Source organism: Lacerta agilis, chromosome 1, assembly GCF_009819535.1.
Source record: "Lacerta agilis isolate rLacAgi1 chromosome 1, rLacAgi1.pri, whole genome shotgun sequence".
Taxonomy (NCBI): Eukaryota; Metazoa; Chordata; class Lepidosauria; order Squamata; family Lacertidae; genus Lacerta; species Lacerta agilis.
Window position 1 is genome coordinate 94,760,076 of NC_046312.1, and position 24,991 is coordinate 94,785,066.

The following is a 24,991-nucleotide window of genomic DNA, read 5'->3' on the forward strand; positions in this document are numbered from 1 at the left end:
GCCGGAAGCTGTCTGTGGACAAACGCTGGCTCCCTCGGCCTATAGAGCAAGATGAGCACGCAACCCGAGTTGTCCACGACTGGACCTAACTGTCAGGGGTACCTAATGTATTAATGTCACAAATAGGTACATATAGAATTAGTACCTATCGATTGTATAATCCCTAATCCCTGTAAATTTATTTATTTTAGATTTTGTTGTCCTTGATGTGGAAATGGGTTTGGTTGTGTATTTTTTTTAAAAAATGTTTATAGTCTATGACTACTTTTGTTATGTTGTAGTCATGTATTTTTTCATGTTATAAGCTACCTTGAGCATAGTTTGAACTGTTGAAATGCAGCTTACAAATAAAAATAACTGTATGTATGTATGTATGTATGTATGTATGTATGTATGTATGAGTTGTGGTCAAGTGAAATCTGAAAGACCACAGCTTCCCCATCTCTTATACAGACCATGCTAAGCTAGATGGGCTAATTGATCTGACTTGAGATATGGCTTTCTATGACTGAGGGAGAAACAGACTTAAAGGAATTCTGGGAGGAAAAAGATTTGAGAACTGACAACAGTCAGTGTGCTGATGTACAAGGGTTCTGCAGACTCTGTGAATCTACCCTCCTATCCCATCCCTCAGAAGGTGGTAGACTCTGCTTTTTGGAAGCTTTTAAGCAGAGGTTGGATCTGTCATGGATGCTTCAGTTGAGATTCCTACATTGCAGAGGTTGAAGGAGATAACCCTTGGGGTCCCTTCCAACTCTACAATTATATGATTCTATGATGGCACATCAGGGACGCGGGTGGCGCTGTGGGTTAAACCACAGAGCCTAGGGCTTGCTGATCAGAAGGTCAGCGGTTTGAATCCCCGTGATGGGATGAGCCCCTGTTGCTCGGTCCCAGCTCCTGCCCACCTAGCAGTTCGAAAGCACGTCAAAAGTGCAAGTAGATAAATAGGTACCGCTCCTGCGGGAAGGTAAACGGCGTTTCCGTGTGTTGCTCTGGTTCGCCAGAAGCGGCTTTGTCATGCTGGCCACATGACCAGGAAGCTGTACGCCGGCCCCCTCGGCCAGTAATGCGAGATGAGCGCCGCAACCCCAGTCGGACACGACTGGACCTAATGGTCAGGGGTCCCTTTACCTTACCTTTATGACGGCACATGACATTCACCATGAGGATGGAAGTGGAATTGCCCCAAGTGTAATGTTTAGAGTTGATTTCTGCAGAAGTCTTTGCATAGTTACTAGGTATGTTAACTAGGACCACTAAGACACACAACATGTGGCAGCCATCCTTACAGCAGGCTAATCTATTCAGTAAAGAGGGAGTGAAGACCTTGCTACAGGGTTGTCATTTTTTTTTACAGTACCCCCCTTAATGGGCATAATGTGCTGCATTTCATAGGTTGTCTACTGTCGGGGCACCATGTACCACTGTTTAAGAACTATTGATATATTCTGTCATCTGTGTGAGCAACTCAAAAGAACACACTAAGCATAGCAATATGGACCAAAGACATTTCCACACATGGGATGAAGGCATAAGGGATTATCTGTGAGAAAACAAACAGAGATCTGCAATAAATTCATTTGTCCTAAAACATCATTTTCCAAACCTTTCAGCATGAATCAGTGAGTGACTCTGTTATTTATTAGGATGAAGCATCCAATAAAGCCTATTATCCAGAGATACTACTAGCTCTGCATGGGGAAAGGTAATTGAATTTGATCGATTCCAGTTGGATTAGCTGAACAAACAACTCTTTCTGAAACCTAGATTTAATAGCAATAAAATTGTGGTAATAAGTAGTTATTTATAATCCACTTAGCAAACAAATAGAGCTGGGAACGCGCACACGCAGGCAAACCCATTTTAAAAAATGTTTCTGGGAATATGCCAGTGCTTAGTACTCACAGCTGGCCCATTAGCTAAGCTGCCTAACTTGGTTTCTCAACTGGGTGACTTCATAGTCCTCATTTTCTGCACTTTTCATTTGTTGCCCGGACCTTTGTTTTGAGTGATAATCCTAAAAAAAAAGGTATGAAACAAAATATTAGTGTGTCATTTGCCCAAATCTGTCTAAGTGTCTGCATGTATTGTATGCATTGATTCCTGTGTCAGGATCTTTAATGGCAATGCCCCTGAAAATGGGTTGTTGTTCAGTCGTGTCTAACTCTTCGTGACCCCATGGACCAGAGCAGGCCAGGCACGCCTATCTTTCACTGCCTCCCGCAGTTTGGCCAAACACATGCTGAAAATTAGGATACCATAATTCTGTACATACCGTGTTTCCCCGAAAATAAGACATACCCATAAAATAAGCTGTAGCAGGATTTCTATGCATTTGCGCAATATAAGCCATACCCTGAAAATAAGACATAGTGACACGGCGCCTCCCTTAAGATGGCCTGGATAGGCGTGGCAATGCAGTGTACCGACGCAGAGAGGTTAAAATAAGACATCCCTGAAAATAAGCCATAGTGTGTGTTCTTGATGGAAAAAAAATGTAAGACAGTGTCTTATTTTGGGGGAAACACAGTACTTTGGTGCAACCCACCGTAAAATCTCATATCAAGGCTTAATTGCTCGGAATCCCTTAAAAATCTGGCCAGCGATAAAAATTATTATTATTATTATTATTATTATTATTATTATTATTATTATTATTATATACCTCCTGAATAAATAAAAAAACCACAGAACTGCAACTGTGAGCTCATTTAGTTGCAATTTCAAAACACAAGACCCAATTATTGTATTTTACAGCAGCATCAGTGTGCATGGCACTTTACAAGAGAGCAGGTTCCAGTCTTACAATCTCAGGTTCCAGTCTTACAATCTCAGGTTCCAGGATTTACAATCTCAGGAAGTATAAGTAATGTCACTGAACTCTAGTTCCCACCGGCTTCAGCCACCAAGCCCAATGGTCAGATATTATAGGAGCTGTAGTTCAGCAAGAGTGCCACTGCCATGCTGTGGCCCAGAGGTTCCTTGTGCCTGTTTTAAGCACATTCTCTTAGGGCTTACATACATGGTCATCTCTTTTTATCCTCAATAGTCTTGTGAGGTAAGTAGGTTGAGAGGCAAACCAGTTATTAAGGCTCCCAGCATAGTTCATTCTTCAGCAGGGATCAAGATAATTATGCCCTGCTTAAAGTTATTTTGTAGTATTGAAAAGCAAGACAGCACACTGACAAAAAATACAGACCAATTCTGCAATGTAGAAAAAAAAGAGACACACAAAATAGGTAGTTAGGGAGTTTTATTGCAACCTGCATTTATAAGTATGTAAGATCAGAGTTCAGTATTTCCCATGTTAATTCTCAAAATAATCAGTTTCCAACTCGCTATTTTGTCAATTTCTCTTACTACTGTTGATCAAATTCTACTCTGCTGCCATATATTTCTAAAAAAACAAATGTCCTCCCCTTATTACACAACTATGAATTTTATTAAAATTCAAGTGTATAGAAAGCTGTGAAGTACAAGATGATAACAGTACCCTTAACTTCAAATATGTTTCATAAAAAGATTACGTTTTCTGCACCACGACCCAGTTCTGTTAAAATGGTTGACTTCATTATTAGTAATAAATTAGTGGAACATTTGTTATTGTGGCACTTTAGTAGGTTAGATGTACATCCATTGCATACTGCATTTATGCTAGATTGTTCAGAGCAGGGAGCAAACTTTCAAACTCGCTCTGGTCTCCTTAAGGCGTTAGACGTTTAGGATCACGAGGGAACATGGATGTTTGCCTGACATTGCTCAATCCAAGGTACAGCATGGTGACTCTTTCCAACCCTGTAAAATTAAATCCAGTCTCATCAGCTAGAAGACCAAGTGGTGTATACATATACAGATATACATGAACCAGATCTACAGATATACATGAGTCGCATCAAGCTTTGTACTCAATGTGCTCCTCTGCTGTACAGCCATGAGGGGATAGAAAGTTTTCACTTTAGTTTTTAATTTAATGCAATTTAACAGGTCATCCAAACCCTAATCAGTGGTTAATTGAAACAAACCAACCCATGGCTGGACAGCAGGCTGTCCCATTAGCTTCTGCTGAGAGAGCTCTCATCATTTAAACACTACCACATGCTCATTAGATCTGCAGCACAAACCATTGCATCGTAGCAGGCTAAGCTCAAAATCCACTTCGTGGATCAGTGCTACAAATTCTTCAAAACAATTTCTTTATACATATACATACACACATTTTTATTGATTTTTGCATATATTTTCCAAACATCACATAACATCTCTTCTTGTCTTATACAATATTTTGGCTATAAGCCTAGGACTTCCATCAACACTGTCTAATGATTTTCACCCTTCCTCTCTTACTCCTGCATTTCATTATTTTCACTATTACTTTTAATAGTCCATAATTAAGAGTCCTTTTCATAGATTTTCCCTGCAATATTTCCTATATTCCTCCTTACAAAACTTCTTGCAATCCTACTAGCATAGTCAATTCAAAATATGTAATTTCTATTTTTATTAATACAGTATTTAAAGCAGCCTTATGCAAAAAGTACCACCAATCCGAAAGCCTGACATCTGAAGTTGTTTGGTTTTTTAGTTTGGCAAAGACGGGATCCAGCACCATTTTTACCAAGAAAAGAATGCAGGAGGCACTTACAAGATATACTGATTAACCTTTCCCAGGCTCACGGATTCTTCTCCGTAAATCTACCCCTAGCTGAGGTGAGGTAGGTTAATCCCACCTTCTCTTATTCCGCAAATGCTTCCCTGGTTGTCCCCTCAATAAGCAATATGAGGGAAAGATGGGGTTGGGAAACCTGCATTTCCCTTCAAAATGTCCAAGTTTGTGAAGCTGGTGGGGCTAGAGCCTGGAACAACTTTCCTCCTAAGCTGAAGCAACACCAGAACAGTTAGCAATGGAATAGTACCCCACTGCTTGCTGTATTTGAGTAGCGTAACATGGCTGTAGTATTCAGTGTTTGTCATATGCTAATTACTGCCTGCAAAATTGTGCTTGTAAAATCAGCAAAGTTTTGCCATATAAAGCAAGTTGCATAACCTGTAAATGAAACAGTGTTAAATAAAAACGAAAATTCTTTCTAGTAGCACCTTAGAGACCAACTGAGTTTGTTCCTGGTATGAGCTTTCGTGTGCATGCACACTTCTTCAGATACCTTCCATTTCATGCGGCTCAATGTGGTGCCTTCCATAGTTCCAGTTACAGGTGGGTAGCCGTGTTGGTCTGCCATAGTCAAAACAAAATCGAAAATTCTTTCTAGTAGCACCTTAGAGACCAACTGAGTTTGTTCCTGGTATCTGAAGAAGTGTGCATGCACACGAAAGCTCATACCAGGAACAAACTCAGTTGGTCTCTAAGGTGCTACTAGAAAGAATTTTCGATTTTGTTTTGACTATGGCAGACCAACACGGCTACCCAGTGTTAAATAAATCACCAGCTTTGTGATGTTTAAGTTTGTTCCAAATACAACCAGTGGAGGTGGGGGAGAATTAAATGAGTTTCATCAAAATGCACTGAGTATTCTAGACTTTATATCATTATCTCTATTAACAGTAGGGATAAATCCCCATCAAATAAACAACTGCTTTCTTTCTTCATCATCCAATGCCCCACTAGTGGGAAGGGGGGTTGGGAAGGAAACACCACTGCTAACAAGCAGTAGGATTTTCTCCTTTGATTGTGGGCTTTTGAATCTTGTCCGATCATTTCCTTTGATAGTTGTCTTGTAAAAACGAAAGCAAAGCTTAAAGCATGGATTGTTTTATGAATCTCAGAGATAAGAAGCTTAGGATGTTTCTCAAACATACGCATCCAGGTTAGCTTTCTGAATTAAGCTCAAATGCTATGATCCTTTGTTGCAAAACTGTCCTTCCATATCATGATAATCCAGGGCTAGAATACAATGAAAATAAAATAAGCTACGTTACCTATGCCACCACCAGCATGGGGAGGTGCACCATAACGGAAGGAATCAATGTAAGACTTAATTTTCTCTAAATCTGTAAAAGAAATAGTTTAGTTTGCTTCACATCCAATTCTCATTAGCAGCACAGCAAAAGCATGCAGCATAAATAGAAAGAATACACATTAATCCAAAGTAGTTCAGTTTCTGGACACCCCCCCCCCCGCCAAAAAAACCCCTCCAACAGAATCTTATTGTTTTGCACAAATCCAGTGTGCTTAGTAACCAAAGCTGTGTTGATCTTGTTGTTTCTGTTTAAAAATTGAACAGAAGATAGGAGCAGCAGCTCTGTTTAAGGGGTTACACCCCACCCCAAAAAAGTAAATCCACAGAAGAACAGGATATTGCTTTTGGCTTTAATATAGTACAGGGAAAGGCACCAGGTCCACTAGCCCTGGGGCCCACCTGTCCTTTCTGTAACTGATATCCTACCTGGGGACAATATTCTTTGATTTCCCTTCAGCAACTAACAGCTGCACGTTTACCAAGTGATAAAATGATTACCCTGAAACACCTGCAGGTATCCAAATCCACTTTTGTGCATCCCCCTGCATTTAAGTCCACCTGACAATTCAACATATTTGATGGTCCCCTGAGCTTTCGGGTGGATGGAACTGAAATATAATTGTAGCGAGACTGACAAATATTTTACAGAATAGAAACTCATGATCTGGGGAAAATTCCCTGGAACAGGTACCCTTAGAAAAGTTGTATGTGGCTGAAAACTTGTTGGACACATTTGTTATATGTTGCTAAGACACTTGGGCTGGATTCAGACTAAGATCCTACCCTTAGGGCCCATCAAAATTAACATAGTAAGTTAGATACCGCTTAATTTCAATAGTAAGTACCGTGTTTTTCCATGCATAAGACTAGGTGTGTTTTTTTTTTAACCAAAAAATTAGGTTTAAAATTGGGGCTTGTCTCATACACGGGTAGTGCTTAATTAGGAGTCCCTAAAAATAGGGGGCGTCTTATACATGGGGGTGACTTATACACTAAAAAAACAAGATCTAACCACTATTTTTATATACAAAGAATAAGGCTTCCATTTCCTGCTCTAATCTCTCCTCTTCATATCCTTGTTGCATACATTGATTTGAAAGTGAAAGACAGGAATATATATATATATATATATATATATATATATATATATATATATATATATGTTTGATATATGATATAGCTAGAACTGAAATATTACCAATGCCATGATGCAAAGCTCTCTCAGTCAGCAGCTGAGGATCGTGAACTCGCTGAGCCCCAGACAAAATTTCTTCTCCCCTCATGAACATATCATAGGAGTTGGATGTTTTCTTTAAAAAAAGATCACATTTTAGTAACTAGCAGTTAAATGGTATGCAAAATTTGGCCGTTGTTAAGCGCAGATAAAGCCTAGGACATTCACAGACTGTCACACGAAATCAAAACTAGTTGAATACCCCTGCTTGATTTCTGCAAGAAGAATCAGGGCATTCAACACAGCCCATCTTGCGAAGAACATCTTCCTTGATTATGCCCATCCCATCCCACTTCCAACGGAGAAGGCAGGCCTCTCCTTCCCTTGTGTCTGCTGCTTTCAAAACTGCTGAAACTGTCAGTACAATAGCAGCATCTTTTTCCACTGGGGATCATGGGACTTGTAGTAAGAAAAACAAACAAACACCTGCTGCTAGCATTGGTTTTAGTTCCTGAAGGAACCTGTGCAAAGGACAATGATCAATTCAGATTATGAGACCCATACCTACTCAACACCTGACTATAAACTTACTACATGAATATTGTATAATTGTGGCACAAACTCCAGGCCAGGCCAGTCCCCTACTGACACCTGAAAGTGGCCTGCAATGTTCCATCATATTTCACAGCAATCAAAACACTGATAAGCATGCAACAATTTACTTACAGGATTTGCTGGATCTGGCATTGTGTAGAAAGGTCTTACAGCCAGAGGATATTTGTCAAGAATATAAAAGTCTGTGTCATACTGCAAAAGACCAGATATAAATTAAAAAAAATTTTTTTTTAAAGGAAAGAGGTTTTAAAAAACAACTAAATAATGCATATCTAAGAATTTGAGGAGTTTCGCAACACATGATTTTGCTAATCAGTTAATTCCAACAAGTTTAAGGTATTTAAATTTGATCGTATCACGCAGATTCTAAGACATCATATTAACAACACTATAAAATTATATATGAATGACCTGCTACAAATGTAACAATTTCCTATGTCAAGAATACCTGTTCAAACTTACTTTACTGCTATATTAAGGACTCAAAGTAATTTTTAAAAGGTTTACCTTTTCCTTCACCAAACGACCCAAGAGCTTTTCACTTGGTGTACTGAAAGCAAAGATTTTTAAGGTTCAGATTAAAGCAGCTTTTCTGTAGTTCATGTTTCTGAGTCTTTATGCACCAATCTTTGAAAAGCTGTAAATCCCACAAATGAGAAAATACGTGTGTATCCACTCATGCCATTCAATGTTTTAGGCCAACCCTGGATGAATGTGATACTGTATCACATGGGCCATGGGTGCCAGACAAGCTCCAAATGTTGGATCAGGAGTGGCTGGTTTTATTGCCTGCCACCCAAGCCTGCAGTGGGCTTTATTCCCTGCTGGTCTCTGCTTGGCTACATGACTAACAGGGACCAGACCAGACTCTGCAGTATGTATGCAGAGGTGGCTATGCAGCCACTATTTGTATACTCCACTTCCATATATTACATTCAAAGTAGTGCGTACACAATTGTTTTGCTAAATGTGTCTGTGAGAACCAAGACTGGCACTGGTATAGTACACTTCGTTTCCTGCAGTGGGAGTGCCCTCCCTGTATGCTTTCCATTCTCCAGTACACAATTGGGATCTTTAGGCACACTCTACCTAGGATCACTGGTTGCTAGCTTCAGGCAATTCAAAGCGCCACAGAGATTTTTTAAAAAACGAAACTACTATAATACTTATAGCGAAAGAGCCAACGCTACACGTTTTTCTTTTGCAGTAGGGTGGTTGGGACATTTGTTTACTCCTGAGATATTGTGAGACTATAAAGAAACACATAACCATCTGGAGAAGCAGACAGAAAGTAAGCTGTCACTGCTTTATGGAATTGTGTGTCTTCATTATACAGAAACTATGTTAAGTCTAAATAATATTTCCTAGGGAAGCTTAAATGGGAATAAGACCCATTGACTCCAATGGATGCATTTCTGAATAAGCATGCATACAACCAAACTGGTAGGATGTTCAAGCCTCTATAAGGAACGTAGTTCACAAACATGGAAGCCAGACGTCCTTATTTTGTGCAGAAGACAAATTTAATCAGAAGCCTTTGCATCATCTGTTGATAAACTGGACAGGTCAAATATTTGTTTTGGTAAATAATCACATCAACTTTTCTCCATTAAAGTAGTTTTATGTTCCAGAATGCACTATTGTAATCCCAGGACCGAGGATTTTCAGTTTGTTTGTTTGTTTTAAAACAGACCACTGTTTACAGGAAGAATAAGCTGTTACACTGTTCTGGGTGGTCTAGGATGAATTAAGGGACAAGAGAGAGACTTCAGGGCCACACAGATTTGGGCTAACCTGTTTACCGACAGCTCCCCCCAGGTTTGTTCTCTCCACTTAAGAGCTTGGATTCTGGAACAGATATTTTATACTACTCAGAATGGTGAGAAACAAATGTTTAAGGTGCTTTTCACACATCCCATTCTTAACAAGATTTATTTTAATGGGGAGTTTCTCTGTTTTGTACATGAGTGCATAATGGTGGCAATTCCTATAGCTGGAAAACAGTGACAGGCTTGTGTTGGCATTCCAGCAAACGTATAAACTGTTTTCACAGCGACATGTAATCCACATATAGTCCCGAAATGGTTACATCTTCAATACCAACAGATATGGCACTTTTCTTTCCCACCAACATGAAAGTACCTGAGATCATCTTCATCCCCCATCTCTACTCCAGCTTCCCGAAGCATGGCCAGAGCTTCTCGGTACTCCAGCCTCAATGTCGGCTCCAAGAACTTGAATGGCTCGCATGGAAATTGTTTGCTCACAGTCTGGATCTCCGTTTGAAACCTCCACGTAAAAAAGAATGCCATTTTAAACAAAAGCAAAAACACTGAAGAGAAAAGGCACTACCCTTCTTCGCCACAAGAGCTCACTCTGACACCATGCAACGTTTATGATCTATGCTTTTCTGACTTCCTTCACCAACAAAAAAGATTGGTTGAAATGCGAGGAGATTTTCATCATCAGATCTCAGGGAGTAAGAAGGAACACATGTGAGACCCTCAGGTATCCTGGGCCTAAACTATAAAGGGTCCTAAAGGCGAGCATTGGCACTTGAATTTAGCCTGGAAACAAACTGGCAACCATGAATCTCACATACAGTAGAACAGGTTATAATGGAAAATCAATTTGGCTGCTGTATTCTGAACCAGTTGCTGTTTCCAGGCAGCCACACCCTGTCATGAGGGCATTATGGTAGCCAACTGTAGGGGTTATCAGTAAATGTGGTACTGTATTGCTATTTTCCACAAAAAGCTGCATAAAGTTGTTGCTGCTCCTGGCCACAGTTTCAAGCTGGGCATATAGAAGGGGACTGTGGTCCAAGAGAATTCTGAAGCTACAAGCCTAAGTATCCTCCAGAATGGTTTGAAGCTGTCCTGTATGAGGTGTGAAGCCAAAGTGGGAAACCATGCTAAGCCTTTGAAACAACAATACTAACTGTAATAATGTACATGGCTATGTGGCAACCATCAAGAAGGCTGATCGCCGAAGAATTGATGCTTTTGAATTATGGTGCTGGAGGAGACTCTTGAGAGTCCCATGGACTGCAAGAAGATCAAACCTATCCATTCTCAAGGAAATCAGCCCTGAATGCTCACTAGAAGGACAGATCCTGAAGTTGAGGCTCCAGTACTTTGGCCACCTCATGAGAAGAGAAGACTCCCTAGAAAAGACCCTGATGTTGGGAAAGTTGGAGGGCACAAGGAGAAGGGGACGACAGAGGATGAGATGGTTGGACAGTGTTCTCGAAGCTACTAACATGAGTTTGGCCAAACTGCGAGAGGCAGTGAAGGATAGGCATGCCTGGCGTGCTCTGGTCCATGGGGTCACGAAGAGTCGGACACGACTGAACAACACCAACAATGTGGCAGCCCTTAAATCCAAGAGCAGCCTTATGGCCTTACCATTCTATCCACAAAACCTGTGGGTTGCCCTCCGACCCAGCCCAGGAAGCTGTTGTCGGGAGGGGAAATATTCAACACCCAAGCAACCGTAAGAAAACAGCAAAAGGGAACAGTTCATGGCCTACAACCTAATCCTAAAATGGGCCACGTGGCTGTACATCATTCCCATGGCATATATATCCTTACCTTTCTGTAGTCTAGAATAGGGGGCGAATGGATTTCAGGCCAAAGGGATCTGTTTGGCTTTTCCCTAGAAACCTGAACTCCACCAGCAAAATCCAAGTGTAAATAGTAGTTTAGAAAGAGGGCTGGATGTTTACAGTTAAGGAATGAGTGCATCTTCATCCTAGGAATTTGTTTTCAGGGCCAAAACTTGAGCACTCGGTTCTTTCACGCCAACCCATTCCTGCAAAACCACCACCCCCTGGCCCCAATCATCTTTGTTTCAGCAGTCTAGCTTGGAAACAAAAGTTGCTGCTATTGTTACACAACTCAGAATCAAATATCAAATGTACTTCAGATCTTCCAGAGATCTCCCAGTAGATCTATTCTCTGCCCACCCCTGAGACCATGGGTTTGTGTGTGAAAGAACTGAGTGCTCAATTTTGGCCCTGAAAACAGATTCCTGGACGAAGATGCACTTGTTCCTTAATTGTAAGCGTATTCTCTGCCCACCCCTGGTCTATAAAAAAAAGAATATTAGGGGCCAAAAAGGATACGTATAGGTATGAGAAGAAATCTGAAAGGCAGTTCAGCAGGGCAAGAACAAGTATTCACAAGCTGTATTAGACTAAAGGACCACACAGCCCAGCACTCTGTATCCAACACTGACTAGTCTGATGCTCCATGAAGCTCACCAACAGAGCAATGAATTGAGAGTCACCTATGTGTTCAGCGGCATAACACCTATGAACACAGAGGCTCCTTCTTAGCTATTATAACCAAGAAAGGCCTATTCATGAATCTATTTAATCCTTTTAAGAAGCCATCAAGGCAATGAATTCCATTAGTTCATACTGCATTAGAGAAACAAAGAAATGCTTTTATGCTCGTCTTTAACCTGCTGCCATTCTATTATTTCACTGACTTACGGTCCATCAGTAGAAAGAAAGAAAAAAGATTTCTCTCTACTCATGTGGTTCCTCATATGCTTGTGCCCTGCTAGCAGACTTCAGTATCAAAAACTGTACTTCTTGCAAGACAGAAAAAGCTGAAATTTGGTGTACAGATAGTCAAAAGTTATCCTGATTACAGATCCATCTGGCAACAAGGTACTTTTATGACTCTTGCCTGTAAGACATGATACAAACTCTCTTTCTCACATTAGCGCTGGCACTCCAGACAACATTAAATAGTCTCTCATTTTCTATTGTTTCTATAGCCATGTAATTTACTTTTTACCTTTCTTGGAGTCCTTTGAATATCTGCACCATGGTGTCTGCGATCTCATCCACCACCTCATGATAATGGTAATTAAATGCCATTTCAATATCCAGACCAACAAACTCTGTCAGGTGTCTATGAGTGTTAGAGTCTTCTGCCCTAAACACTATACAAAGGGGGGAATGTTATAAATTACTTTAAGATCCCGAACAAATGAGTCTCAGTAAAGACTAGCTTCAGACAGACACTCTAGCACCAAATCACTATTTTAAGTAGACAGAACAATAGCTCTTATCTGAAACAGGACTCTAATCTCCTTTCAGAGAGACCCGTTAAACACCAAAATGGTCATTGTGGTAGTAAAATTTCTGCAAGTGACTCTGAATCCTGCAAGGAGGAGGTGCTGTTGGCTCCCCTGGGAGATAACAGTTCAACAACAGCTGTCCATGCTCTGAGTTGGGGGCTAAAGCACTAGATCAGGACAAATACAGGGCTTTTTTTTGCGACTTGAGAGCGCAGCTCCTACCTTGAAAACTGCAGAGTCTGTGCTATTCCAAAACTAGTGAGGATTTAGAACAGTAACACACACCAGTGTGCATGCAGGTCCTTTGAACACCATCAAGAAACAATTTAAGCCAACAATGAAGTCAGTGAGGCTTACAAATATTTTTGTATATCTCAGACTATTTCCCCACTTCATATATTACACAGGGTGGTGTTTCTCCTGCCATGGAAAAGTAGCTCTTATCTCCATCTCCACCCACATGTTATATTATGCTACCTATGATCCAGGGTCTCTGTGTCAACCATTACTTTGTGCAATTTTTCTCCATCAAAAAGAAATAGGAGGGGGCTAAAGTAGTGCAGCGTTGGTGTGCAGCACTTGGTTCATATATTCAAGAATATGTTTGGGGATATGAGGTGCACAGATTGCTCTACAATACAAAAATGAGTACAGTACTCCCCTGTAATTTATAGCTCAGGGAAGGGGAGAGGGAAGATAAGCACATGCTATCTATGATGATAATCCAAACTGATATATTGTGAAAAACCAGAACATGAAAATATTTTGCACAGTCTAATTTAGGATGTATTGATTTTCAGCAAGCTCACATTAATAAAACCTCTAGGGCTGCCAAGCTTGTAGGCTTCTATTAAGTTCATCAAGAGATTAACCATTATAGTTGCAGTCATCTTTTTCTCTGCCAGAAAACAGCTGTATGATACTTCCAACAACCACTAGAGAACACCGTTGCTCTGTTCACTGTTCACGCATCAGCTGAAAATATTACATTTGTTCCGCCTGCAAAACCTGTCAAACTGCCATATGGATTAGCAGCCTTTGCATGAAACTTTTGTTTGGTTTGCAGATTAGAAAGGAAAAGGCCTCACAATGCTCAGTACGTGCATAACCTGAACATTTAGTGCACGCTGGCTCCAGAGACATGACTGTTGCATTAGTAAGAAAGGGGAAAAAACAAAAGAGCTTTCCTCACCTGGCCCAATGCAGAAAACCTTGTCAAAGTCAGCACAGATACACATTTGCTTATAAAGCTGTGGGGACTGTGCAAGGTAGGCACTACTTTTGAAGTAAGAAACTGTAAACACATTGGCACCACCTTCGCTGGCAGCTGAAAAATAAATGCATTTATCTATAAAGCAGGAGCAAACTTAAGTGATGTACGTTTCTTGATTCCTTCAATTATTGCATGCAACTTACGATTCAGCATGTACACTTTCAGAGATTAAAATGGAGTGTTTAAACACTTTCTCCCAGGGTCAGAAGACACCAGCCAGCACCATTTTGCTGACTGAGGTAAATTACAAGATGGCACTTCCCCTCCAACACTACCGCCACTCCACATATAGAAGCTGCCTGGCAAATGAATCTTACTCCAACACGGTCAATAGGATAGCATCTCGGACAGACCCAACGCCAGTGTTGTAGGGAGGGTATACACAGCTCTGATGTCCAGCAAAGGTGAATGGCCTCAGAGTTCAGGAGGAATGGCTGTAAGGACTGCTGCCACCACCCCAGCACCTGAAGCAACTGCCACACACTACCTAAAAATAGGGCTGGCCATAGTAATAATGCCTGACACATTTGGTATCACCTAGGTCCGTGTTGTTAGGGTCGACAGGCCCAAGCCTTCTGCAATATACTGGAACGAAGAGCAACCTTCCAACCCCAATTCTCACCTTCTTTCCCTTTCTATGGCGCTAAAGTGGACTTAAAACCAAGGCAAGCTAAATTGCCTGCTCCAGAAGAGGAGGAATGTGGCATGAGGCATTCAGGTGGGGTTTTATAGGAGAAGGGAGGAACTTCAGTAAGAATGTGGCGTTGCAATCCATATTTTACTATTTCCACTCCTGTCCAGACTATGGCTTTTGGCTTCACACAGCCAATGGCAGTGAGAGGGGGCAGGTGGGTGGCTTGTCTGTAGGTCCCAGTGGGCACTTGATTTGGTTGTTGCCAGCCACTGCTGTAACTAGACAATATCACTTGTTTTCTATGCTTTTTATATAGCCTTTGGTTTAAAGCAGCCTTGTATTTAAGCAGTAGCCTAGTAGCCACTGGTGACAAGGAGCTCCGTGTAGAGGAGTGAACAGGCTGGCAAAGGAGAAATGAAGCAGTATATCCACCCTGTGTCCAGCAAACAAACCAAGAAAGGAACAGGAGAAGCCCCCCACCCCCCTCATATGAACCAAATACATAAATGCAGTTAGCTGCTGTGGGAAAGATAGATCTCTCTGTCTCTCTTCTGCCAGCCCCAAGCAGCCTAGGAAGCCTTTCTGCAGGCTAGCTCATTTTTCTGGGCTTCAAGACTGGTTAAACAGATGGAAAAGCCTACACAAAATACTAAGTAATAAGCCTGTTTCTCTACCCTGAGATTACTGGAGAGCGCACCAACTTCTGTTTTTCTAAAGGATGCAGCAGCATCTCTTTTTTAAGGTTTTAATGTGCAATTGATTACTTAAAAATAAATGAATCCTTTCTGGTTCAATAATACACTCACCCCTCTCCCCACCTGCACAGCCTCCCCACCTGTACTGCCTCCAAAATTGTGAACTTATTTGAATCCATTACAAATAAACAGTACATACCAGAAATAATCTTTGGAGTCTGAATTTCCACAAACCCCTTGTGAATGAGTGTTTCTCGAAAAAGCTGGCAAATGCCAGACTGCAGGCGAAAGACAGCTTGGCTTGTGGAGGTCTGTTAAAGGGAAGATATTACAATAAGATTTCTAGCTTTATTTCACTTGCTGGACACTGTTTGAATTGTATCAGGACAATGAATATCATTAAACAGTTCTCTCAAGAGAAATTGTTATTACCCAAGGGGCTGCAGAGGAAACTTTCTGATAGGTTTGCACAAAAAGAACAAGAGAAACTGCTAAAAATCTGTAGCAACAGTTGAGGCAAAGGGGTTGATTAGCTTTTATTCATCATATATACTATATAGGTAAGGTGTTTAGACAAAAGTTACAAAGGTAGGACTGTCTCCTACAGAACGACATTATAGCATTCTGCTACCAATGGCTGAATCTGCTCCACATTAGTCGTAGCACTCATCCACAATGGATATATATAAGTAAAAATAATGTTTAATGTAAACTAGATGAAAGCACCAAATTGATAAAATATATTGAGAAAGGCCATACAAAGTCACCCACTCCCATCACCCACACACAGAAAAGAAAAGTCAACTCAAAACAGGAGTTGAAGGTAAAATCTAATGCAGTGATGGGTGTTGTTGGGGGGGCACACTCTGCCATTTCCCCCCTCCAATACAATAGTTCTTCTTCCAAAACAGAGACAAGCTTGATACACCTCAGAGATCAGAGATTGCTTGCTTGCAAAACAGTTAGCATACCAGCATGCTATGCAGATCAAGAACCTTGAGGTTTATTGTGAAGAAAAAAATAAAGAATAGTTAAAAGCAAACCCACAACTGCGTTGGCAACATACAGCTGCATGTGTCTATACAGTAATGGCATTTTTTATCCTCCCCCCCCCTCCCGCCTCCTAAAATAAGGATGTGCGTCACTGTTCTGTTTACTGCAACTTTTTCAAGATGCCTACCTTTTCAGTTAGGTTGAGATGTGTGGTTTTTCACATGACATGACACCCAGCCACAGATGTGCAGAAACAAATACAAATGTGATACATCTGTCAGGGTTTTTTGTTTTCAAATACAGTTGCCTTTTCGTTTTTGTTTTAAATACAACAGACTGCATTTTTTAAACCAAAGCTTGCTTTCATTTCTTCACTGGAAAGTTACAGATTCTAGTTAATTAAAATAGTGCGAGAAAGTGGCTGGTACCATCTTGCTGGTTTGGTGTTTTTTCCCCGTTTTGTTTTTAGCCACGTGAGATCTTAACCACAGTCACACTGCTTTCCTAAAGTAGAGAGTTCAGTGCAACCTGACTTTGTTTTCAGCTGATTGGTGGAAATAAAGTCTGCCTTGAAGTGCAGAGGCTCATCTCTAACAAACATACAGGCTCATCTCTAACAAAGCAATGCAAAGTACAGGAGGCATAGATGCAAGGAAGCACAGCATGAGATGTACTTAATGTGACGCACACACGGCTGTGTTCTGCCCAAACAAAACAAAAAGACTCGTAGAAGGGAGTGAAAACTAAGCGACCACCAGAGGCTTAGTCTCACCACCACCCCCATAATATATTTAGCCTACATTTAAAAATATATACAAATGCTTGCACAACATGTTTGTTGGAGTGCACTTGATAATTTGCTGTCTTGCTAAGTAATAAGAGCAATGGACTGAATATAGAGTTTGCCTTTTGAGTTCATTACAACAGCCTGAATGTATTATACAATCTAATGGGCTATTTTGTTAACTAGGCTAGTAGTTAATACAGTACAGTATATGTACAGTACAGTATATGGGGAAAGCCAGCCAGATGGTCAGGGTATAAATAGTAAAATTATAATTATAATTATTATTGCTAAGTGCTGCCAGATCTACACTGCATTTTAGTTTACCATCAAAAATAGTTCTGCTGTAAAAAAAATATTAACCATTGTGTATTTTTCAACATCTTCACAAGCAACTAGGCTTTGGCAAATTTCTAGTGCTAAAAACAGAAGCAGATGCTTTCCATCTCTCTCTCTCTCTCGCAGACCTGGTGGAGAAAAGCGAGGGGCACATGAGCCCTCACATTCTCATATCTCATTAAGCCATAGTTTGGCTCACTGTCACATGTGAACAAGACCAATGTCAACAATATTAGGTTAGATGGATGAATGGTCTGTCCCTATATAAGGCCAAAGCCAGAGAACTAATAGATTCCTGTCAATAAGCAGCATTTGGTTGCTCTTTTATTTCAATCGATATCTTCCTCCTTACTCAAAAGTTTAAGGAAAGCAAATCATGTTAAATATATTTTAGGTGACTTCTAACAATAAGACCCCTAAATAGCAAACTAACCTCCATCGACCAAACCCTGGCCAATGAATTCTAATCCAGGGGCTAAGTTTTAGTACAGCAGAGCTCTATATTTAACTAGGAAAGAAAAGGAATCTTGAGTTACTATCTAATCCTTAAATTCAGATGACCTATCTAGCAAAGTAGCATAATGTGCTGCCACAGGCCCTAAAACTAAAATTCTTGATATGGGACCCTATAACAAAAGCTGTGGAAAAGCAATTTGATGGAGACAAATGATCACTGCTCAAGAAAATATACTGCAAGATCCCCAAGACTGGAAGTTGAACCTTAAGCAGGTTCTGACCTTGAAGTGAAGATGCAGATTAGGGAACAGACGATAAACAAAGGCTGTACTTGTTTCTGTTACTTAATTTATTACTGAGTAATTCCCAGATTAGATTAGATATGTAACCAAAACATTTACGTCAACTCAACTGGGGCAAATCCTTTTTGTTTGTTTGTTTCAATGTGTCACAATGAAGCCTTAGATAATAAAAAAGGGAACAATTTTTGTTCTCCCTTTGCTGATGGTGGCTAAAGAATGAGCTTCATTTGCTAACCGAAGTCCACCTTAAAGAAATAGCATAGGAATCTCTGAACCACAGGCTACAGGACTCTGGTATCAATTTGCCCTTTCTTTCCACTGTCCACTACTTACGGCATGTCAGAAACTAGAAGATTTTCACTTCCTTTTTTTGGTCCAGATACAGGAATCTCTTTAGGTTTACTGTTTCTTGGAATTACAAAGTCCCTTTTTAAAATAAATTTATTTTTTTACTAGTGTTGACAGTGGCCAGTTATTCAGGCTGAAGCTCTATGATGTTTACTACAAGTGTTGGATTTGTATAAAATCTACAATAGCAGCAAGTGCATTAAAAATGAAACATATCAGATGTAATGCTCTTTTCTACCTGCAGAAGGATTCTAATCTTACTAGCTTGATAAGAACCATGCTTCCAAGTCACCTGGATCAATCTATCTTGAACTTTCTAATTAGCTATAACAGGCATAGCTACCTATTTATGGACTTAAAGCCAAGTTCACGTGGTATACTAGGGTGCTTATGATTGCACAGAGAAATCTATTTTTATTTTTAAATGTACTACATTGATATCCCACGTTCCCTCCAAGGAGCTCAATGTGGTGTATACAGTTATCCCTCATTTCATCCACACAGTAGAGTAACTGTGTAAGGTAGGTTACCGAGGTAGGTTACCCTGGGAGCAAATGACTGGCCAAAGATCAGCCAGTGAGCTTCATGAGTGAGTGAGGATGCCAACCATGGTCTCTCAGGTCCAGCACTCTGTCCACTAAACCGCACTGGGTCTAAAGTATTGTATTAAACCACAGCAAATGTAGTGCAGCAGGCCAATAGGGATTTTGCCAGCCCCCTAACCCCAATCCGCTAAGTACAATATTCAACTTCCTCAGACAAAACACAGGATGCAGTCTCTGAAACCTTTCTAACAATTGGATTTAAGAGATACAACTGTGTTTATTGAATGCTTTCACAGAATACAACTGCTACAGCAGCAGCAACGGTGGACGCTGTCAATGTAAGCTATAAAAGATAACAAATATAAAGAAATCAGAAACAAAGTAAAGCTATCTAATTTATAAGTGTAGGCTCATGTCCAGCTGAAAGGAGACCTAAACTGACTGACACAGCTGCTGCTGTTTTATTGAATGATTAAACTTCTGAGAAATTGGAATGTTACTTTAAAAAGCGGAGGCGGGGGTGGGGAGATGCCTGGAACAGATGGAAGTGTTGAGGTCAAGAGTTTGACAGGAGGTATGTCTGTATATCAGTAGAGGCAAATGTGAGGACAAATGGGGTGTCAACACTGGGAAATTAAACAAAAGCCCATCTACAAAATTGCACATGTATCCATGTGTGTTCCTATCATTCCTCTAGAATCAATTGTCACTGCAGGACTTGGGATTTTCATTTTAAATCTGAGTGATTTCATTGATATCATTCTGCAAAGCTTCTGTCAGTTACTCTGAATCTAAAGAGAAGGAGAGCTACAGACTGGGTATGGGATTACATATAATTCCCATTTCAACCACCTGACTTTCAAACGAGGAAAACAAGAGACCAGGAAACCATATTTGACAAAAGTCATTCCTGTGCATATACTCTTTCTTCCTCATGCAGTTAACTGAATCTTCAATCAAAGAAGTGTAAGGATTAACGGCTTGAAGGGAGGAGAAGGAGAAAACTTTTCTTATTCTGAAAGTCTTAAATTATTCCACAATATATGTACAGTAGTACAATAAGGAACTGGAGACTGTGCTAAAGCAATAAAGAATATCTTAAACACATTCCTGAAGTTTAAGCTTCAAAAACAAGTCTAAGATAATGTGCGAGACTCTAGTGTCAATATTATATACTATTGCTCATAAAATGCGAAAATGAATATTGCTTTTGGGATGCTGGAGGCAATATTTTATCTTTCTGTTCACACACATCTCTGTTGTACGTGCACACACATATCCATGTAGAGACAAATGCTTTGTTTAAGCTTAAGGAAAAACACCACAACCTTCTTGTGCAGTCAGATTGTAGATACATGCACTAAGGCTAAAACAAGGGTCAGCAACCTTTTTCAGCCGTGGGCCAGTCCACCATCCCTCAGACCATGTGGTGGGCCGGACTGTATTTTGAAAAATTATAATGAACGAATTCCTATGCCCCACAAATAACCCAGAGATGCATTTTAAATGGCAGCACACATTCTACTCATGTAAAAACACCAGGCAGGCCCCACAAATAACCCAGAGATGCATTTTAAATAAAAGGACACATTCTACTCATGTAAAAACACACTGATTTTTGGACCATCTGCGGGCCGGATTGAGAAGATGATTGGGCCGTATCCGGCCCGCGGGCCTTAGGTTGCCTACCCCTGGGCTAAACTCTTGTTCTCACCAATGTAGTATGCCTGTGTCTGGGCTGTACCACTTAAGACGGCGGGTAGGGTGCTCTCCCATGATATAGCACTCTTAAATACCAAGATTTCCCTGCATGTAGACAACTAAGTCTACCTGCAGTCTGCAGTTGTACAGTCCAGACAAAGACATATCATCTCAATAAGAACTAGGCCCACTTGAAAGAGGCATGCTTAAAAAGGGGGGGGTGGTTGCAAATTAGGAGGCGATCCTGCAACACACCTCAAAGCCTTGAGTTGTCTACTCATTCAATTTGAAGTTCCAAGTTATGACAGGTATGAGCACTGACACCACACTGAAGGAACAGTGAGATGCACAGAGGAGCCACAATTAGGCCTACTCAAGCTTCTCAGCTTAACAACTTGGGGTGGGGTACACATTTTTCCCATTCTCTCCTGCCCTCACTTCATTCCACCTACCCCTTTCTTGGCTTTTATTTGGACAGGATTCATTAGCTATTTTAAGACTGGGCATATCCTTCCCCACCTACAAGATGCAGAAGTATTTCTTTTCTATTTTTTCCTTCTCCCAGTTACATGTTTTAATCTATATTTAACAGTTCTGTTTACATTTCACTTTTCAGGTGGTCCCATCCCCATCCACCCCAAGTGAGGGATCGCTAAGGCTTAGTTGTGAGTCCTATTTTAAAACATCAGGGATCAGTCTAGAAATAGGGGGATTTATTTATTTCTTAGAAATACAGTCTGCCCCTTCTCCCAAATGAGAAGGGTCAATAATAGAATACAATTAAAACCAGGTCTACTTTAAAAAAAAAAAAAAAAAAAAAAACCAACCTTCTTTTTAAAAGCTGAGAATGGCTTTAAAACAACAACCTATCACCCACTGTCACAGCTAATAATGACACCGAATACTTTATGTACTGAAGCATTTTCCAGGTCTTAATCTGAGTCAAAGCTTTAGACCCAGTACCTAGAGATCTAGAATTCAAACCCGAAGTACCGAAGTACCAAAGAGGTACAAAAGTTCAGAATGCTCTCTGACTCTACACAGAGCAATGCTGCCTGCCTGCAAGGATATCTGAGAAGGGGCTTTCAAGATGATGTACATAATTTCAGCACAAACCTGGGCACAGTCACCTCTAATTTTATAAATTCAAACAAGAAATGAAACGAGGAAAAGCCCCATGCCTGATGAAGTCACTTAAAACAAAGGTATGTACAGCTGACTGGCAATGTGAGAAAATGAAATCTCCCCTCCTGTGTCTATCTGGGATTGCTGCGCACATTCAAGCTTAGGCAGAAGTTTTCAACATTATGAGATCTAAAACTGAATAAGCAGCTTCCACTATGCTGAAGCCAGCAATCCACGCTGCCCAACTCATCTTCCAGTGGCCTTTCCCCAAAATTGTATTCCTTTCATTAAAAAGAGCTCATTGCTTCTTAAGAACACAGATATTTGAGGGGAGCAATGAAGCAGAACCACCAGCATCAGCAGGTTTCCCCCCTCCTGTATTTCTTCACAGAATGCACACAATGATTTTTAAAAGAGATGACACTTCCAGAAATATCAAGAGCAATCATGGATAAGGTTGCTCTGACAGGTGGTTTAAGATGCATTTTTATCCACTCTAACATATATACTTTTGCAGCAGAAAAAGCTACAGTATACAAATGTTCCATTAATTTGGCACTAGATGCTCGGTCTCATTATTTGTGGGCACGCAGATCACTTCAAGCTGCAGCCTTTACTTATGACCCTGACGGTGGTATTGCTAATGGAATCAGAGGTGGACTGAGAAAGTTAGACTGATCCTGCTAAAACAAACACAGGAAGACAACAACTCTGGGGCAATTATTTGTACCAATAGTTTTCCAGACAATATTTAATGCGCAAACAATGGCAGAAGTTGTCCTGTACCTTACTGTATCACAATGTGGAGTGGATTCAAACATGGTGGTTGATCAAATTTATATGGACAGCCAGCTGTTTGCCTAGTTTCTAACCATGTAGTACAATAACCATTATTATGTGCAGGATCATGCACTCCAGGCTAAAAAGTAATGATAATTATTTATGAAGAAAAGAGGGTTCTGCAACAGTATCCATATAAACACACACACACAAAATATGTGTATCTGCAAAGTGAGTGGTTCAGAACAAGAACATGCAAAGAGTCCATCCTTGCCAAAAGACAAAATCTATCAACCTACCAGACATTGTATCACCCAGTTTCCCAAGGGTGTGTCACAGGGAGCAAACACATAATAGAAAAGCACCAGCAAAATAAACTGTACCAGATGTTTTAAATAAGGAAGGAAGCCATCTGTCCATCAAATGTTCGGGGGGGGGGGGTTCCCAGGCATGGGATGGAAATGCCCAAACTAGTGAAACGTAATATATGTATATTTAGTCCTTCTTCTGGCATTGTTAAAGGTATTCCTATACCCTTTTTCAAGTGAACGTGATAAAACAGTTCACATAACATTATTAAAGCTAGAAGCATCAATAAAAATTATACAACTGAAAAGAAAACAAACAAACAAACAAACAAACAAGTGTTTTGTCTAGAAGGTGCTAAAGCAACTTCTCCACCCACCTCCCACCCAGGACGAGAATATTTGCTTTATATTAAATATGATTTAGGATTATGCAGTAATTTACAGGCCACAGTCAGGTATATATCTCTGTGTACCTTGAAATGCCTCACTGCAGATTTTTAGGCATGACAGTCCTGTAATATTTACTGGTAAGCATGCTTAGGAACTGCTGCCTTAGCATAACAAAGTCTGTAATCACAGACAGGCATGCTAACTTGGAATAAGGCCCATGGAATTTGATGGATCATGCATGGGATTGGAATACATTCTACATTTGAATCATTCCTTTACCTCAGGTCTCAGTAGGCAACTAGTCACTGAGGCTCAAATAACAACAAGTATGGCCAAGTTGAACTCCCAGAAGCGGGGACAAGTTTCATGTACGTTTTCTGTGTCTTGGGCCAACACTCCTTATTTGAAACACACGGTGTTGACCCAGGTGAGCATTTGGTGCACAGGAGAACGTGACTCGTAGAGTGACTAGTGACATGGCATGTTTTATTTCTCTCAAAAGGTATCCATGTTCTACTATGAACAGAGCTTCAAGGGAAGGGCAATGCAATTCTCCGGTGTCATCATGCAGCCGACACTTAGCTGGCTCCAGACATCCCCGATGTCATCACATTACTATGCAATTCGGTTGGGCAACCAGGATCGCATAGCAAAGTACCAAAACAGCAGCCTGATAGAAATGGTATCTTGGCGCAGCAGATTACTGGAATAGTGGTTGCAAAGAAGCATGAGAAAGTTGATACCATTTTTTTCCTGGAGTGCTTCTCACACCCCTTGAAAAATCAGTTTTCTCCTCAGAAATGTTTTAATGGCAAAAAATTCACTGTGACTCTTAAAAAACTGGGCTAAAGAGGCCACTGTGTATTATGCAGGTGTATGTGTTTGCCACTGATGTAACAAACTCAAAGGCATTTGAAGCACCTCTCCATTGACAGTTTTTTTCATGTTACACATCCCAGGAATACAAGTAAGTGGCGACTTTTAGCACCACCATTATCACTGACTTTTGCTGGAGTGAAACAAGTTTACAGCAAATGGGTCATACAAACCCTCCAGAATTTTGAATCCTGAGAAGTAAGCTTCCCACCTTCTAAACCATTTGCTTAGTTTCAAGGTCAACACAAGGGGTTCTTACCCTTAAGTCAATCACTCTGTTGTCCAATCTTGTATCCTGGTTTACAGTAGCTCTTCCTTCCTGAACAGTTGCAAAAGAAAAACACACTGAAAACCACACGTGCAGAAGGTGGGGGGGGGGGTTGAGAGGAGAAGCAATGTATGTTTTGTAACATAAGAAATCTTTTGGTTCGTTGCACATTCAGGGGGAAACTCCGTAAGCTGCTCACACCAAAGGTTTTCAGAGCCTGAGATAAAGACACCTGCCAAGTGTCTAGCACAGCTTGAGTGAACCACTTCTGCACCAAGAGGGAGCAGCTGTGTGGTCTGCATGTATCATATTGCCT

At 40.6% G+C, this 24,991-nt stretch overlaps 1 protein-coding gene across 1 annotated transcript in view; it reads right to left on the reverse strand.

Moving 5' to 3' along the window:
• Window positions 1-3,243: 3,243 nt before the first annotated feature.
• Window positions 3,244-24,991, reverse strand: part of DARS1 (aspartyl-tRNA synthetase 1) — a 49,843-nt gene continuing 28,095 nt past the window's right edge. Inside the window, exons 7-16 of the mRNA XM_033164054.1 lie at window positions 24,667-24,726; window positions 15,660-15,771; window positions 14,051-14,185; window positions 12,573-12,720; window positions 9,907-10,053; window positions 8,272-8,314; window positions 7,876-7,956; window positions 7,174-7,285; window positions 5,935-6,006; window positions 3,244-3,798 (exon numbers count right to left, since the gene is read on the reverse strand). Of these exons, the coding sequence (XP_033019945.1) occupies window positions 3,707-3,798; window positions 5,935-6,006; window positions 7,174-7,285; window positions 7,876-7,956; window positions 8,272-8,314; window positions 9,907-10,053; window positions 12,573-12,720; window positions 14,051-14,185; window positions 15,660-15,771; window positions 24,667-24,726 (1,002 nt within the window). The 3' untranslated portion in view covers window positions 3,244-3,706. The remainder of the gene's footprint in view (window positions 3,799-5,934; window positions 6,007-7,173; window positions 7,286-7,875; window positions 7,957-8,271; window positions 8,315-9,906; window positions 10,054-12,572; window positions 12,721-14,050; window positions 14,186-15,659; window positions 15,772-24,666; window positions 24,727-24,991) is intronic.